Source organism: Bubalus bubalis, chromosome 8, assembly GCF_019923935.1.
Source record: "Bubalus bubalis isolate 160015118507 breed Murrah chromosome 8, NDDB_SH_1, whole genome shotgun sequence".
In the NCBI taxonomy this organism is placed as follows: Eukaryota; Metazoa; Chordata; class Mammalia; order Artiodactyla; family Bovidae; genus Bubalus; species Bubalus bubalis.
Genome location: NC_059164.1, coordinates 19,151,198 through 19,168,114, shown reverse-complemented (window position 1 = coordinate 19,168,114; position 16,917 = coordinate 19,151,198). Strand labels below are relative to the sequence as shown.

Here is a 16,917-nt window from a genome sequence, read left to right as displayed (position 1 = left end):
TTAACTTTCTATATATCTGTCCATAGGAACGGAGTTCCCAAATGCACTGAAAACAAATTTAGTTAATAAATTCCTCTATCTTACAACATAATTCAGTCAATTATGGCCTTAGCTTTAATCAGAAATTTCATACCTGAATCAATTTGGCTTTGAAACTAATAACATCGAAGTAATGTGACCACTATAAAAATACAAAAATAACATTATTAGTGAATATTATTTTTATAGTTATACACACAGGCTGGAGAGCATCCTGTGATCTGCCTCTCACATGAGTCTTTTTTTTTGTTTTTGCAAATGCACATGCAAATGCCCTTCTAGGCCAGAATAAAATAACAATGAAGAGCTCTGAGAGCTTTCAGAACGCTTAACCCAAATCATATAAGTTGTGTCACTAAGTCGTGTCCAACTCTCTTACATAATCACATAAGACCAGTGTTTAAGTATCTCATATGACTCCAGAAAAAAGATATAAATAAAGCCTTTTATTTCTTAAATGAAATGTGAGTAAAAGTCTGAGAAATAGTTTTTGTTATCCAGAAGTCTGGATAAATTTACTTTTATGTACAAATATTATCATGTTTGACTACTATGATGACAATTAGGGATTCAAATCGTAACATTTTAGCACATACTGTATTCAGGGAGAACAGTGCTCCTCTCACAGGAATTGGATTAAACAATTCATATCCCATTTTATCCCCTATGGAAGCAACGACTTCTTATGGAAGCAGCAACTCCCATTTTACCCACCCTATGGAAGCAGGACTGAGCGACTGAACTGAACTGATGGAAGCAGTAGAATTAAATAATAGCCCTGAGAAAAGCTGGCTGTCTTTTCTAACACTGGATTGGTTGCCTACCTACTAATACATGTGCAAACCCTTCATTCCGTGCAGCGGCAGTAGCTAACTCTTGCTGTTCCTCTAACAGCCAAAAAGAAAGATGGTGCTGCTATCCAACAAAGAGGAAAATTAGGGTTAAACCCATCCAGCATTTATATAGCACTTCTGTCTTTGATGTTTCTCAGACATTAATTTACCTGATACCTAATAATTTGGTTTCTCCTTTCCTATTCTTTGATCCCTGAACATATGTTTAGGTAAATGATAGATTAGATAGATGATAGAGGAGAAAAGAAGAAACAATAAATTTAAGAAACACTACATTGTAAAGCAACTGTACTCCAATAAAAATGAAGTAATAAAAAAATTTAAGAGAGTAAGTAGTACAGGGTTAAAATATCTTACTGCTAGATACCCAAAATGTCTGTAAACAGACATCCTTTTTAATCCCCTAGTGAAATAAATAAGCCAATAGTAGTTGAATTCTGTGATTCAAACCCTTTCTCTACGAAACCATCATGTACCTTAAAAGCAAAACATAATTTTTATCATATCATCTTAAGATTTCCATCTCTTATCTCCAGTCACTTCAAGTGATTTTCTGAGACTTAAGTGATATGGTAAAAGTTTTCATACCAAATGCTCAGCTTTGTCAAGTATTACTGGTGGGGAATATAACAGGAGTGCCTGCTGAGGGTTCTGGTGCATAGATCACTGATCTGATCCTCTCCCAGTGCATAACTTGGGGCCAGGAGCGCTACTTGAATCACAGCATAACATTTCAGAAAACTTTTCTTTTGCCATTTTCTGCTATATAGATTAGACACTATAAGCTTATCTTTCATGTAGAAATAAAAAAGGTCTTAAAAATCCCCAAGGATTACCAATTTTAAAAATTGCACTTTCCTAACCTGCTCTTAATTTTTTCTATCTCAGTGCTACTTTGCACCTTAGACTTTTAACATGTGTGCATACACAGTGGATAAAATCTCTTCCTGTACTATAAAGGTAGAATACTTAAGCAATGCAACTGAATGCAATAAAATACACATTATTATGAGATGAGAGGCTAATGCCAAAATAACAGTTACACCACCGTTGGCTGCTGAGTTTTAAAAGAGAAAATCTCTGTTAAAAATTAATAAATATATATAAAATATTTGTAATAAAAATTCTAAAGGCCCACTCCTCCTTTTGAGAGAGGTAGCTTATTCAAAACTGTTTTATATTATGTTAGTACATTATATTTTGGGGTTTGAGTGGCAAGTGGTCTTTAACTTTTCTCCTTTGCTTTTCAGTTTGACATCCACATATAAAAATAATATCCCCCAAATGCAATTATATGTCCGTATATTAATGATAGTCTTTGTGTTTAGTAGAAAATATTTGTGCTTAGACCTATTTATTCCTCTTTTAGGGAAATTCAACCAATATGGAGATTAAATCTTCCTTTTTTTATTTTTTATTTAAAAAGGTCAATAATATATAAGTATATTACATAAATTGGTTTTTCCATTCATCCTATTCCTTTTGCCCCACCTCTCCTGGAGTGAACCACTTTATATTTTTAATAGTTGGGGTCTTTGTCCTGCAGACATGTTTTTACTTTATTATGCATCTTGCTTATTCTCGGCATCAGTACTAACAGATCTGCCTCTGTCCTTTCAGCTTGGCTTGGAGAAGACCTGGCAGATGAACACGTCCTGCATGGTGGAATGTCCTGTGAACTGTCAGCTTTCTGACTGGTCTCCGTGGTCAGAATGTTCTCAAACGTGTGGCCTCACAGGTTTGTTTGTGCCTTATTTGGCATTTGATTAATGGTCAAGGAGTACAAAATAAAACGTCCCTCTTACTTTAAGTCATATCAGACAATCTTCAGAAAGGTTGAAGCAGGGTATATTTCTTTCCAAAACATCTAAACCTTTCTTGTTCCTCAAACCTCAGGAGAAATGCCTTTGATCCCTTCTCCGAGAAAGATACATGCTTGATAATATAGCATATTACTAACAGTGCATCACGTTGTATCTTTTAAGGAAAAATGATCCGAAGACGAACAGTGACCCAGCCCTTTCAGGGTGATGGAAGACCATGCCCTGCCTTGATGGAACAGTCCAAGCCTTGCCCAGTGAAGCCCTGTTATCAGTGGCGGTATGGCCCATGGTCTGCATGCCAAGTGCAGGTAATCAGTCTCAAGAAGTGGTATGGAAATGTGTATTCTTTATCTGCAGAGACTTGGTTTCAGAAATCTCTCTCAGAGCTTACAGACGGCATGTTTCTTGTTAAAGATTTTAGTACCTTGCCATTTCATAGCTGTTTAATTAGTTTTGATAACAAGCACTTCCTGTCCCGTATTTTAAAACCATTTGGAGACTGATCCATTTTAATGAAAATTTATTTGCCTGTCTTTGGCTAGAAAACAAATAAATTGTTCATTGTATGCTTTATAGCTAGTGCCCTACAGGACTTCTTCCCTAGGGTTTCAGATGCTCCTTAAACTGCTCATAAATCATAATCAGTGGTGCAGAGATGACTGTTGAGCGATAAGCTAACTAATGAATTATTTTCTTTCCTGATTAGTCATTTCTTCCTCCACTTCAGGATGCGCAGTGTGGCGAAGGGACCAGAACAAGGAATATTTCTTGTGTAGTGAGTGATGGGTCAGCTGACGATTTCAGCAAAGTGGTGGATGAAGAATTCTGCACTGACATTGAACCTGCTATAGATGGTAATAAAAAAGTGGTTCTCGAAGAAACCTGCACCCAGCCTTGCCCAGGTAACAACAGCAAAACAGAATTCATACTTTTGGCCATTCCTTACCAGGACCATGGTGAAGGGGTTGCATGTGTAAGCCCAAGGTAAGACATGTCAACAGTCTTCTCATTCAGTAATACCTGTGCAAACAGCTAGAGGCTGTAGGGTGGATGAAGTGGGCACTGCCTCCTTATTGCCAGCTGGGGGTGAAGTCCAGTTCCACATGAGCCTCTATTGACACTCACCCCCTTGGAGTTTTAACATCTGCAAAGAATGGCAGAACATATATGTATTCAGGATTTCCAGAAAGAGAACGGAGAATGAGAGGCAGGCAGTGTTTATACACATAATGCATAGAGAAGGATTTAAGTCATAATGAAAGCTTCTTGTAGGTCCTGGGTACAGTGCACAACAAATTCACACCTAGATACGCTGTAGTGAAAACATAAAATGTAGGAAAATAGAGGATTTATGAAGCATTCAGAAAGAAAAAAGCAGATTACCCACAAATGGAAGACAATCAGAATTATAATAGATATCGTCTTAGATAGATGGAAGCCAAAAGATAATGAAATATATTCAAAGCATGATACAAAATAATCAACAACCTAAAATTCTACTGCCAGCTAAATTATCATTCAAGAGTAAGAAAAAATAATGCTATGTGAGAAAACTTTCCAAGAAATCAGTGGCTCAATGTTGGACACAGGAGCGAAGCAAGTAAAATGTGGAAGGAAAATGCTGTGTGTCAAGTCGTGTAGAAATAACTAGCAGCAAGTGATATGTTAATGATGAGGAATTTGGGCTTCATGCAGAACACCCAAAGGCAGATAGAGTCAAAATAATCACATTGTCAAGCATGACCTTGGGCTTTAAGATTAAGGGGCAGCAATATATTTGTGGGCTAGAAAAGAACAGAAGAAGGCAATGGCACCCCACTCCAGTACTCTTGCCTGGAAAATCCCATGGGCGGAGGAGCCTGGTAGGCTTCAGTCCATGGGGTCGCAAAGAATCTAACACGACTGAGCAACTTCACTTTCACTTTTCACTTTCATGCATTGGAGAAGGACATGGCAACCCACTCCAGTGTTCTTGCCTGGAGAATCCCAGGGACAGGGGAGCCTGGTGGGCTGCCGTCTATGAGGTCACACAGAGTTGGACATGACTGAAGCGACTGGAGAAGGCAATGGCATCCCATTCCAGTACTCTTGCCTGGAAAATCCCATGGACGGAGGAGCCTGGTAGGCTGCAGTCCATGGGGTCGCTAAGAGTCGGACACGACTGAGCGACTTCACTTTCACTTTTCACTTTCATGCATTGGAGAAGGAAACAGCAACCCACTCCAGTGTTCTTGCCTGGAGAATCCCAGGGATGGCGAAGCCTGGTGGGCTGCTGTCTATGGGGTCGCACAGAGTCAGACACGATTAAAGTGACTTAGCAGCAACAGAAGCGACTTAGCAGCGAAGAACAAGACTGAGTATAAACTATCTATCTTTTTACATTTAATTGCTATTTTATATTCGAGTATAATTGATTTACAATAATGTGTTAAGTATCGGGTATAAAGCCAAATGAGTCAGTTATGTACATACACACTTTCAGATACTTTTCCCATATAAATTATTTGAAAATGATGAGTAGATTTCCCTGTGTTATAGGGAAATTGGTCCTTGTCAACTGCCTATTTTATAGATAATAGTGTATATATGTTAATCTCAATCTCCTAATTTATCCCTCCCTCTCACCTTCCTTTGATAACCACAAGTTTGGTTTTTTTTTTTTGTTTTTTTTAATTTAATTTTATTTTTAAACTTTACATAATTGTATTAGTTTTGCCAAATATCAAAATGAATCCGCCACAGGTATACATGTGTTCCCCATCCTGAACCCTCCTCCCTCCTCCCTCCCCATTCCATCCCTGTGGGTCGTCCCAGTGCACCAGCCCCAAGTTTTTGAAGTTTATGAGTCCATGTTTTAGAAATAAGTTCATTTGTGTTATTGCTTTAGATTCCACATATAAATGACAGCATGTTATACTTGTCTTTCTCTGTCAGACTGACTTCATTCAGTACAATAATCTCCAGGTCCTTCCATGTTGCTGCAAATGGCATTATTTCATTCTGTTTTATAGCTGAGTAGCATTCCATTGGCAAAGGCAATGGTACCCCACTCCAGTACTCTTGCCTGGAAAATCCATGGACAGAGGAGCCTGGTAGGCTGCAGTCCATGGGGTCGCTAAGAGTCGGACACGACTGAGCGACTTCACTTTCACTTTTCACTTTCATGCATTGGAGAAGGAAATGGCAACCCACTCCAGTGTTCTTGCCTGGAGAATCCCAGGGACGGGGGAGCCTGGTGGGCTGCCGTCTATGGGGTCACACGGAGTCGGACACGACTGAAGTGACTTAGCAGCAGCAGCAGCATTCCATTCTATGTATGTACGTGTTTTTTTGTGCATTCCTCTCTTCCTGGACATTTAGCTTCCATGTCTTGGCTGTTGTAAATAGTGATGCAGTGAACTTTGAGGTGGGTGTGTCTTTTCCAGTCATACTTTTCTCTGGATACAGGCCCAAGAGTGGGATTTTCAGACCATACAGTATCTGTGTCTTTAGGGTCTTAAGGAACCTCCATGCTGTTCTCCACACAGTTGTTAGCAGTTTAGGTTTTCAGCAGCAGTGTGGGAAGTTTCCCTTTTTTCCAGGCCCTTCCTAGCATTTGCTCTTTGTAGACTTTTTGATGATGGTTATTTTGACAGGTGAGAGGTGATACTTCAGTGTAGATGTGTAGATTTGATTTGCTTTTTTTATATATATTTATTTGTTTGTTTCTGGGTTTATTTTTTTGTCTGTGCTAGTTCTGTGTTGCTGTGTGCAGGCTTTCTCTCGTTGAGGTGCGTGGGCTTCTCACTGCGGTGGCTTCTCTTGTTGGGGAGCACGGGTTCAAGGCGCTCAGGCTTCAGTAGCTGAACATCTCATGAGCTCCAGTTGTAGTGCACAGGTTTAGTTGCTCCCTGGCAGGTGGGATCTTCCCAGACCAGGAATTGAACTTGTACAAGGTACACTCTTAACCTCTGAACCACCAGGAAAGTCCTTAATTTGCTTTTCTCTAACAATAGGGTACAGGGAAGACCTTTGTAGGTGCTTTTTTTCTTTTAAAGAGTATGAGTAAAATTTCCCTGTTGAAATTGACTTTTTGAAAGCCTGCCCTGTTTTGAATTGCTATTCGATTATGTACCCCAGGCTGTTGTCTTAAAGCAGGAGTCACTTACAGCCCTACAGTCATATTGAGTTTTTAGTGCACCAGCGCCAAAGAATCGATGCTTTTGAACTGTGGTGTTGGAGAAGACTCTTTAGAGTCCCTTGGACTGCAAGGAGATCCAACCAGTCCATTCTGAAGGAGATCAGCCCTGGGATTTCTTTGGAAGGAATGATGCTAAAGTTGAAACTCCAGTACTTTGGCCACCTCATGCAATGAGTTGACTCATTGGAAAAGACTCTGATGCTGGGAGGGATTGGGGGTAGGAGGAGAAGGGGACGACAGAGGATGAGATGGCTGGATGGCATCTCTGACTGGATGGACCTGAGTCTGAGTGAAGTCCGGGAGTTGGTGATGGACAGGGAGGCCTGGCGTGCTGCGATTCATGGGGTCGCAAAGAGTCAGATACAACTGAGCGACTGAACTGAACTAACGGATCTGAGCACATAGATTTCAATTTGCTGTTACTAGAAATGGCCACAAGGCGGCAGCATTTACTCTTTCCAAACTGGTTATTGGGGCACCAGAGCCTTAGAGAAAGTCCTGGGTTGTAAATGACAGTGGAATGTAACAGAAAAAAAGACTCAAGGGTTGTGTCTTATTTCCTGCCTCTGTTCTTCCCCCTACCTGGACAAATCCCAAACCCTTCAAATCTGCCCTGCCAATGGTGCTGTCATCTTTAAGGTGGGCACCTCAAAGGGAGGAAACTGGAGGTAGGAACCCCACCAACAGGAGTTATGGAGACCTGACAACTTTTCAAAGCTCCTCCAGCCCCAAGGGCCCACCATCCCTTGGGTACAATCGGTATACCTGTGGAGGACTGGCCCCTAGCATGGGCGCTGGGCTTTCATCCGAGGGGACAGACCTTACAGGTCCAACAGGGCTCATTCGCCGGCACATTGCTGCCGCCTCCCTCAGCACCATGGACAGTCCAGCTGGGGACCCAGGTTGCTCAGGCTCCAGAGTGTAACAGCGGCCAGGGTCACCAAGCCCTACGGGGCATATAGGCGAGAACTCATTTTACTTGTAAAATTAGTACTTATTTTCTGTTGGAGTGTAGTTGTGTCCCAGGGTTGAGTTTGCTGTAGATGGACAGCAACTAGATGCAGATACACATAGATGAGTATCTAGTCTTTTGAGGATGCTTTGCCCTCCTGGGGTATGAGTGGAGAGTAGGGTTCTCTGTGGTGTACCATACATAGCTCCTTGTTGATGCTCTTTTCTGAGATATTTGAGTGTGTATAAGAAGATCCCCTGGAGAAAGAAATGGCAATCCACTCCAGTATTCTTGCCTGGACAATCCCATGGACAGAGGAGCCTCGCCAGTCTATGGGGCTGCAAGAGTCGGACACGACTTAGCAACTAAACCACTACCACCATGTTAATAGAAGATGAGATGGCTGGAAGGCATCACCAGTGCAGGGGACATGAACTTGGGCAAATTTCAGGAGGTGGTGAGGGACAGGGAGGCCAGGCGTGCTACAGTCCATGGGGTCACAAAGAGTCAGACACGACTGGGTGGTTGAACGACAGTGTTATCTCCAAAGCTTCCCTGGTGGCTCAGTGGTAAAGAATCTGACTGCCAATGCAGGACCCACAGGTTCAATCCCTTGGTCAGGAAGATCCCCTGGAGAAGGAAATGACAACCCACTCCAGTATTCTTGCCTGGGAAATCCCATGGACAGAGGAGCCCAATGGGCTACCTGAGGTCTCTAGACGGAGACACCACTTAGCGATTAAATCACCACCACCACAGGTTAATCCCAGCGTCCTGATTTAAGCCTACCCCTGCTCTTCCCCCAACAAAATCCTAGATGCATTTTCTAAGACTCTTTGTCTTCTGTAGATGAATTCCTTTGTCTCCATTTTTAGATTCCATCTAAACGTGATACTATATGACATTTGTCTTCCTCTGTCAGATGTACTTCACCTAGAATGATCGTCAGTAGGTCCTTCAGCGGTCCTGCAAATGGTATTAGTTTATTCACTGAGATGGCCGAGTAACATTCCCTTGTACATAAATGCATCTTTTTCTGTTCATCTCTGGAAGGACACAGGATTGCCTTCATGTCTTGGCTATTGTAAATAGTGCTACAGTGAAGATTGGGGTGGTTTGTTTTTTCCAGTTACCTGGAACATTTTTCCAGTTATACTGAAACCCCAACAAAGAGTGGGGTTTGTTTTTTCCAGTTATACTTTTCTCCAGATATACACCCAAGAGTAGATTTCCGGACCATAATTTATCTGTGTCTTTAGGGTTTCAAGGAAACTCCATGCTGTACTCTACACTGGCTGTTAGCAATTTTTATTTTCAGCAGCAGTGCAGAAGGGCTACCTTTTCTGCAGCCCCTTTCCAGCCCTTACTGTTTGTAGACTTTTTGATGATAGCCGTTCTGACGGATAAGAGGTGATATTTCTTAGGAGATATGATTTGCTTTGTGAGAGTGGCCACTGGTAAGGATCTTTGTCGGTGTTTTTTTTCTGAGTGTGAGTAAAATTTACCTGTTGAAATGGGCTTCTTGAATGCCTGCCCTGTTTCAAACTGTTACGTGATTATGTCTTGAGGGCAGGAGACACTTACAGCCCCAGAGGCCTTGTGAATTTAGCCGTGAACTTCCTGATGTTCAAGCTGGTTTTAGAAAAAACAGAGGAACCAGAGATCAAATTGCCAACATCCGCTGGATCATGGAAAAAGCAAGAGAGTTCCAGAAAAACATCTATTTCTGCTTTATTGACTATGCCAAAGCCTTTGACTGTGTGGATCACAATAAACTGTGGAAAATTCTGCAAGAGATGGGAATACCAGACCACCTGACCTGCCTCTTGACAAACCTATATGCAGGTCAGGAAGCAACAGTTAGAACTGGACATGGAACAATAGACTGGTTCCAAATAGGAAAAGGAGCACGTCAAGGCTGTATATTGTCTCCCTACTTATTTAAATTATATGCAGAGTACATCATGAGAAACACTGGGCTAGAGGAGGCACAAGCTGGAATCAAGATTGCGGGGAGAAATATCAATAACCTCAGACATGCAGATGACACCACCCTTATGGCAGAAAGTGAAGAGGAACGAAAAAGCCTCTTGATGAAAGTGAAAGTGGAGAGTGAAAAAGTTGGCTTAAAGCTCAACATTCAGAAAATGAAGATCATGGCATCTGATCCCATCACTTCATGGGAAATAGATGGGGAAACAGTGGAAACAGTGTCAGACTTTATTTTTCTGGGCTCCAAAATCACTGCAGATGGTGACTGCAGCCATGAAATTAAAAGACGCTTACTCCTTGGAAGGAAAGTTATGACCAACCTAGATAGCATATTCGAAAGCAGAGACATTACTTTGTCAACAAAGTCCGTCTAGTCAAGGCTATGGTTTTTCCTGTGGTCATGTATGGATGTGAGAGTTGGACTGTGAAGAAGGCTAAGTGCCAAAGAATTGATGCTTTTGAACTGTGGTGTTGGAGAAGACTCTTGAGAGTCCCTTGGACTGCAAGGAGATCCAACCAGTCCATTCTGAAGGAGGTCAGCCCTGGGATTTCTTTGGAGGGAATGATGCTGAAGCTGAAACTCCAGTACTTTGGCCACCTCATGCGAAGAGTTGACTCATTGGAAAAGACTCTGATGCTGGGAGGGATTGGGGACAGGAGGAGAAGGGGACGACAGAGGATGAAATGGCTAGATGGTATCACTGACTCGATGGATGTGAGTCTGAGTGAACTCCGGGAGTTTGTGATGGACAGGGAGGCCTGGTGTGCTGCGATTCATGGGGCCGCAAAGAGTCGAACATGACTGAGAGACTGAACTGAACTGAACTGCAGAGTACATCATGAGAAACGCTGGGCTGGAAGAAGCACAGCTGGAATCAAGATTTCTGGAAGAAATATCAATAACCTCAGATATGCAGATGACACCACCCTTATGGCAGAAAGTGAAGAGGAACTACAGAACCTCTTGATGAAGGTGAAAGTGGAGAGTGAAAAAGTTGGCTTAAAGCTCAACATTCAGAAAACGAAGATCATGGCATCTGGTCCCATCATTGCATGGGAAATAGATGGGGAAACAGTAGCTGACTTTATTTTTCTGGGCTCCAAAATCACTGCACATAGTGCAAGCATGAAATTAAAAGACACTTACTCCTTGGAAGGAACGTTATGACCAACCTAGATAGCATATTCAAAAGCAGAGACATTACTTTGTCAACAAAGTCCGTCTAGTCAACGCTATGGTTTTTCCAGTGGTCATGTATGGATGTGAGAGTTGGACTATGAAGAAAGCTGAGCGCTGAAGAATTGATGCTTTTGAACTGTGGTGTTGGAGAAGACTCTTGAGAGTCCCTTGGACTGCAAGGAGATCCAACCAGTCCATCCTAAAGGAGATCAGTCCTGGGTGTTCATTGGAAGGAATGATGCTAAAGCTGAAACTCCAGTACTTTGGCCACCTCATGTGAAGAGTTGACTCACTGGAAAAGACTCTGATGCTGGGAGGGATTGAGGGCAGGAGAAGAAGGGGACAACAGAGGATCAGATGGCTGGATGGCATCACCGACTCAGTGGACATGGGTTTTGGTAGACTCGGGGAGTTGGTGATGGACAGGGAGGCCTGGCGTGCTGCAATTCATGGGGTCACAAAGAGTCGGACACGACTGAGTGAACTAAACTGAACTGAACACTTTTCAAAGTTGTTGTTCCTAGACATGGCCACGAGGTGGCAGCACCTCTTCTTTCCCCATCTCCGCTTACTGGGGCACCAGAGTCAGACAAAATTGTGTCCTGGGTTGTAAATGAGTGGAATGTGCCAGAACAATGACCCAAGAGCTTGTGTCTCATCACTTCTTGCCCATCACGCTTCACCCGCACCTCTGGACAAATCCCAAATTCTTCAGTTCTGCCCTTCCGAGGGAGCTGTCGTCATCTTCAAGTCAGGCAGCTCTAAAGATGGAACCTGGAGTAAGAACCCCACCACTGGGAGCCCTAGAGACCAGATGACTTTTCAGAGCTCTTCCAGCCCAAAAGGTCCGACCTCCTTGGGGGGCCCTCAGCTTGGTGTGGCTGTGGAGAGCCGGCCCGGGTGAAAGATTGTGCTTTCTCACAGAGGGGACAAACACTCCAGGTCCTATGGGGGCCCACTTGTTGGCATATCCGAGGACCGCCCAGCCTTTCACCCACGGCTGCGCAGACTCCAGGGATGTAGCAGCAGCCCAGCTCACAGAGGCCTGAGGGGAATATAGGAGGCAATTCATTTTATTTGTCAAATTAAAATTTTTATTTGAAATATAGTTGATTTCCAGTGCTGAGTTTGTTGTAGGTGTGCAGCAACTTGATAAGATAGATGAATATCTCATCTTTGGGGGATGTTTTTCCCCATAAGGTATTCGAGTGTTGAGTAGGGTTCCCTGTGCTGTAATATAGGCCCTTGTTGATGCTCTTAGAGATATTTGAGTGTGTATATATGTTAATCCCAAAGTCCTGATTAAACCCTCCCCACCGCACCCCCGATCTTTCCCCTTCAGTCACCCTGAGTGGTATTTCCAAGACTGTGTCTTTGTCTTTTGTGAAGGTGTTCCTTTGTACCAATTTATACATTCCATCTATAACTGATACCCTATGACCTTTGTCTTCCTGTGTCTGATGTACTTCATCTGGAATGATCATTGGTGTTCCTTCAAATGGCATTAGTTCATTCATTGGGAGAGCTGAGTAACATCCTCTTGTATGTATGTATATACACACACACACACACACACACACACACCCCCACCCCCATTCATCTCTGGAAGGATATTATGGTTGCCTGCATATCCTGACTATTGTAAATAGCGCTGCAATGAATGTTGGGGTACATGTGTCTTTTCCAGTCATACTTTGCTCCACATGTACACCCAAGAGTGGGATTTCCAGACCATACTGTACTTGTGTCTGGGTTGTAAGGAATCTCCATGCTGTTCTCCAGGGAGGCTGTTAGCGCTTTGTTTTCAGCAGCATTGGAGGGGGGTCGCCTTTTCTCCAGAGCCTCTCTAGAACCTACTCTTTGTAGCCTTTTTGGTGATGGCCATTCTGATGGGTCAAAGTCGATGGTGATGCCTCTGTGTAGATTCGGTTGTACGTCTCTTAGTGGGCACTGGTAAGGATCCTTGTAGGTGGGTTTTTTTTTTTTTCTTTTTCTTTTAAAGAGCGTGATTAACATTTACCTATTGAAATTTGCTTTTTTAAAGCCAATTCTAAGTGTTAGTTGGTTAGGTACCCCAGGCCATGACTGCAGGGTAGAAGATGTTTATAGCCCTGCAGGCCTTTGGAGTTTAATGTGCCCCGAGCACTGGTCTTAAAGTTGCTGTTACTGGAAACGGCCGCAGTGTGGCAGCACTTCTGGTTGTAGCTGCCCCAGACTCAGAGAGAAGGCCTGTTTTGAGTTGTGAATGAGTGCGGAATGTGCCACAACACCCACAGGCTCGTGTCTCATTGCTTCTTGCCCATCATTTTTCACCCCCACTACCAGGCAAAACCCCAAACCTTCCATTCTTCCCTGCAGAATGCGCTGTCATTAAGTTGGACGCCTCTAAGGAAGGAATCTGGAGGTAGGAACCTCACCACCGGGAGCCCTGGAGACCAGATATCTTTTCAAAGCTCCTCCAGCCCAAAGGGTCCACCATCCTCCGGGCACCTTAGGCGTGGTGTGGCTGTGGAGGGCCAGTCTGGTCCCGAGATCATGCTTTCATCCAGCAGGGAAAACACTACAGGTCCTAAGGTGCAATGCTTAGTCGCTCGGTCATGGAGGACTCAGCGACCCCACGGTCTGTAGCCCACCAGACTCCTCTGTCCATGGGGATTCTCCAGGCAAGGATACTAGAGTTTTCATGCCCTCCTCCAGGGGATCTTCCTGACCCAGGAGTTGAACCCAGGTCTTCCTCATTGCAGGTAGATTCTTTACCATCTGAGCCACCAGAGAAGCCCAGGAATACTGGAATGGTAGCCTATCCCTTCTCCAGGAGACCTTGTCCCAACCCAGGAATCCAACAGGGGTCTCCTGCACTGCAGGTGGATTCTTTACCAGCTGAGCCACCAGGAAAGCCCCCCTACAGGGGCTCAGTTGCTGGCATATCCTTCTCAGACCCAGGACAGTCCATCCTTGCACCCAAGGCTGCTCAGTCTCCAGGAATGTGGCAGCAGCCCAGGTCACTGAGCCCTGAGGGGAATATAGGAGGCAATTCATTTATCACATTAATGTTTACTTTCTACTGAAGTATAGTTGCTTTCGAGTTGGTTGTAGGGTACAGCAACTTGAAGAGGTATACAGTGATGAATATCTGGTCTTTGGGGGATGCTTTGCCTCTCTCATGCATGCTGAAGCGTTAACTAGGTTTACCTGAGCTGTACTCTAGTCCCTTGGTGATGCTCTTTTTTAAGATACTTGAGTGTGTATATATTAATCCCAACATCCTAATCAAACCCTGCCTTCACTCTTTCCCCTCAGTAATCCTGAGTGGCTCTTCCAAGACTGTAAGTCTCTTTGTAAATCAATTTTTGGTATTAGTTTTTTAGATTCCATCTATAAGTGATACTGTATGATATTTGTCTTCCTGTGTCTGACATAACTCACCTAGAATGATCACTGGTAGGTCCTTCTGTGTATATATCCATCACCGACTCGAGGGACTTGAGTTTGAGTGAACTCTGGGAGATGGTGATGGACAGGGAGGCCTGGCATGCTGCAATTCATGGGGTCTCAGAGTCGGACATGATTGAGCGACTGAACTGAACTGAAATATCCCAGACCATGTGGTATCTGTGTCTTTAGGTTTTTAAGGAAACTCCACGCTGTTCTCCACAGTGGCTGTTAACAGTTTACATTTTCAGAGGCACTGAGGAGAGTTCCCTTTCTCCAGGCCCGCTCCAGCACTTACTGTTTTTAGACTTTTTGATGATTGCCTTACTGACAGGTGAGAGGTGATCCCTCAGTATAGATTTGATTTGCATTCCTGTAATGATGGGGCTTCCCTGGTGGCTCAGAGGTTAAAGTGTCTGCCTGCAATGCGGGAGACCTGGGTTCAAGCCCTGGGTCGGAAAGATCCCCTAGAGAAGGAAATGTAACCCACTCCAGTATTCTTTCCTGGAGAATCTCAAGGACGGAGAAGCCTGGTAGGCTACAGTCCATGGGGTCGCAAGAGTCGGACACGACTGAGCGACTCCACAGAACAGAACAGAATGATGGACAATGTTGAGGATCTTTGTTAGGTCCTTTTTTCTTTTAAACAGTGAGTAAAGTTACCTTTGAAATTGGCTGCTTAAAAGCCTGCCGTTTGAATTGTTATCCTATTATGTACCCCAGGCCATTTCTTGAAGGAAGGAGTCTTACAGTCCCGCAGACCTTGTGAGTTTTAAGTGCCCCTGTGCACCGGTTTTAAAGTTGTTTTTACTCAAAATGGCCACGAGGAGGCAGCATTTCTTCATTCCCAACTCTGCTTATTGGGGCACCATAGGAAACAGCAACCCACTCCAGTGTTCTTGCCTAGAGAATCCCAGGGACGGGGGAGCCTGGTAGGCTGCCGTCTCTGGGGTTGCACAGAGTCGGACATGACTGAAGCGACTTAGCAGCAGTAGCAGCAGACTTACAGAAAGTACTGTTCTGGGTTCTAAATGAGAGTGGAATGTGCCAGAACAAACACCCAAGGGTTTTGTGTGTCATTACTTCTTGCCCATTTCCCTTCACCAGCCAAACCCCACCTCAGACAAATCCCAGGCTCTCAACTCTGTTCTGCTGAGGTTTCTGTCAGTATTTGAGAAGTGCAAATTAATTCAAGGAGGTATCACCTCCCACCTGTCAGAATGACCATCATGTAAAGTTGACATCAGTAAATGCTGTAGAGACTGGAGAAACGGGAACCCTCCCACATTGTTTGTGGAAATATAATTTGGTACAACTGTTTAGGAGTGCATTATGGAAGCTGCTTAAAAAACTAAAAACAGAACCACTATATGATCTAGCAGTCCCACTCCTGGGCATAATTCGAAAAAGATTCATGCATGCCTGTGTTCTTGGTGGTGGTGTTTACAATCACCAAGACCTGGATGTAATCTAAGTGTCGATGTAATTGACAGAGGAATGGACAAAGGAGATGTGGTACATATATACAAGGGAATATTACTCAGCCATTAATAAGAATGAAGCAGTGCGATTTGCAGCAACAGCGATGGACCTGGAGATTAGTATAATAAGTGAAGTAAGTCAGAGAGGGACAAATACCATATGATGGTGCTTACAGGTGGAATCGAAAAGAAAGATACAAATGAACTATTTACAAAGCAGATACAGACTCACAAGAGCACAAACTTGGTTACCAGGGGGGAAGGGGTTGGGAAGTGGATTGAGAGTTTGCAATTGACATATACACACTTCTACAGATAATTGACAAGGCTTGCTGTATAGCACAGGGAACTTGGCTTAATGTTCTGTAACAGTTTAAATGGGAAAAGAAGTTGAAAACTAATGGATACTTGTATAGGTACAGGGAATCACTTTGCTGTACACTTACAGCTAACACATCATTGTTAATCAACTGGACTCCAATATAAAATCTGCTGTAAACAATTTGAAGAAAAACTTCAAGATCTCATAGTAACATAGAACAGGGCAATTCACCATTTTAATTAAAGCAAATTAGAAATCCAGTGGGAGGCTCCTGTTGTAAATTATAATCTATTCATTTCCACTCCTCTCTTGCTATTTTTTTCCAATGATGGGTTTTAAAAGCTAGCAACATATGAGCTAATAAGCTTAAAGAGTAGAATATTGAGGTAGCAAATGCATTTCAAACAGTTGTAATTATCTTTGGCAGACAGAGTGTAGTTTTATTATTACAGTGGTTTATATGGCAAAATATAAAAATATATTTTATGCAAGTCAGTGCCTCACACTTATTTACTGTTATTAAATCTTGGAAGCTTGACATAGATTATTTTGGAGTGCTAATTGTATAATTCACAGACTAACATTAAAAGATTGAATTTTGTGTCAAAATACACTATGTCAAGTGATATGAGAAGAGAGCTAAAGCCTAGTAGTAAAAAGGT

General features: G+C 43.1%; 1 protein-coding gene and 1 long non-coding RNA gene across 4 annotated transcripts in view; one reads left to right on the top strand and one right to left on the bottom strand.

Moving 5' to 3' along the window:
- Positions 1 to 16,917, top strand: part of THSD7A (thrombospondin type 1 domain containing 7A) — a 492,988-nt gene that overhangs the window by 457,632 nt on the left and 18,439 nt on the right. For all 3 annotated transcript variants that reach the window (XM_045166358.1, XM_045166357.1, XM_045166359.1), the window contains exons 20-22: positions 2,514 to 2,631; positions 2,879 to 3,024; positions 3,444 to 3,618. In XM_045166358.1, the coding sequence (XP_045022293.1) occupies positions 2,514 to 2,631; positions 2,879 to 3,024; positions 3,444 to 3,618 (439 nt within the window). The remainder of the gene's footprint in view (positions 1 to 2,513; positions 2,632 to 2,878; positions 3,025 to 3,443; positions 3,619 to 16,917) is intronic.
- LOC123466049 overlaps positions 13,800 to 16,917 on the bottom strand; it is a 69,183-nt gene continuing 66,065 nt past the window's right edge. The window contains exon 9 of the long non-coding RNA XR_006641303.1: positions 13,800 to 14,032. This is a non-coding gene — a long non-coding RNA (uncharacterized LOC123466049). The remainder of the gene's footprint in view (positions 14,033 to 16,917) is intronic.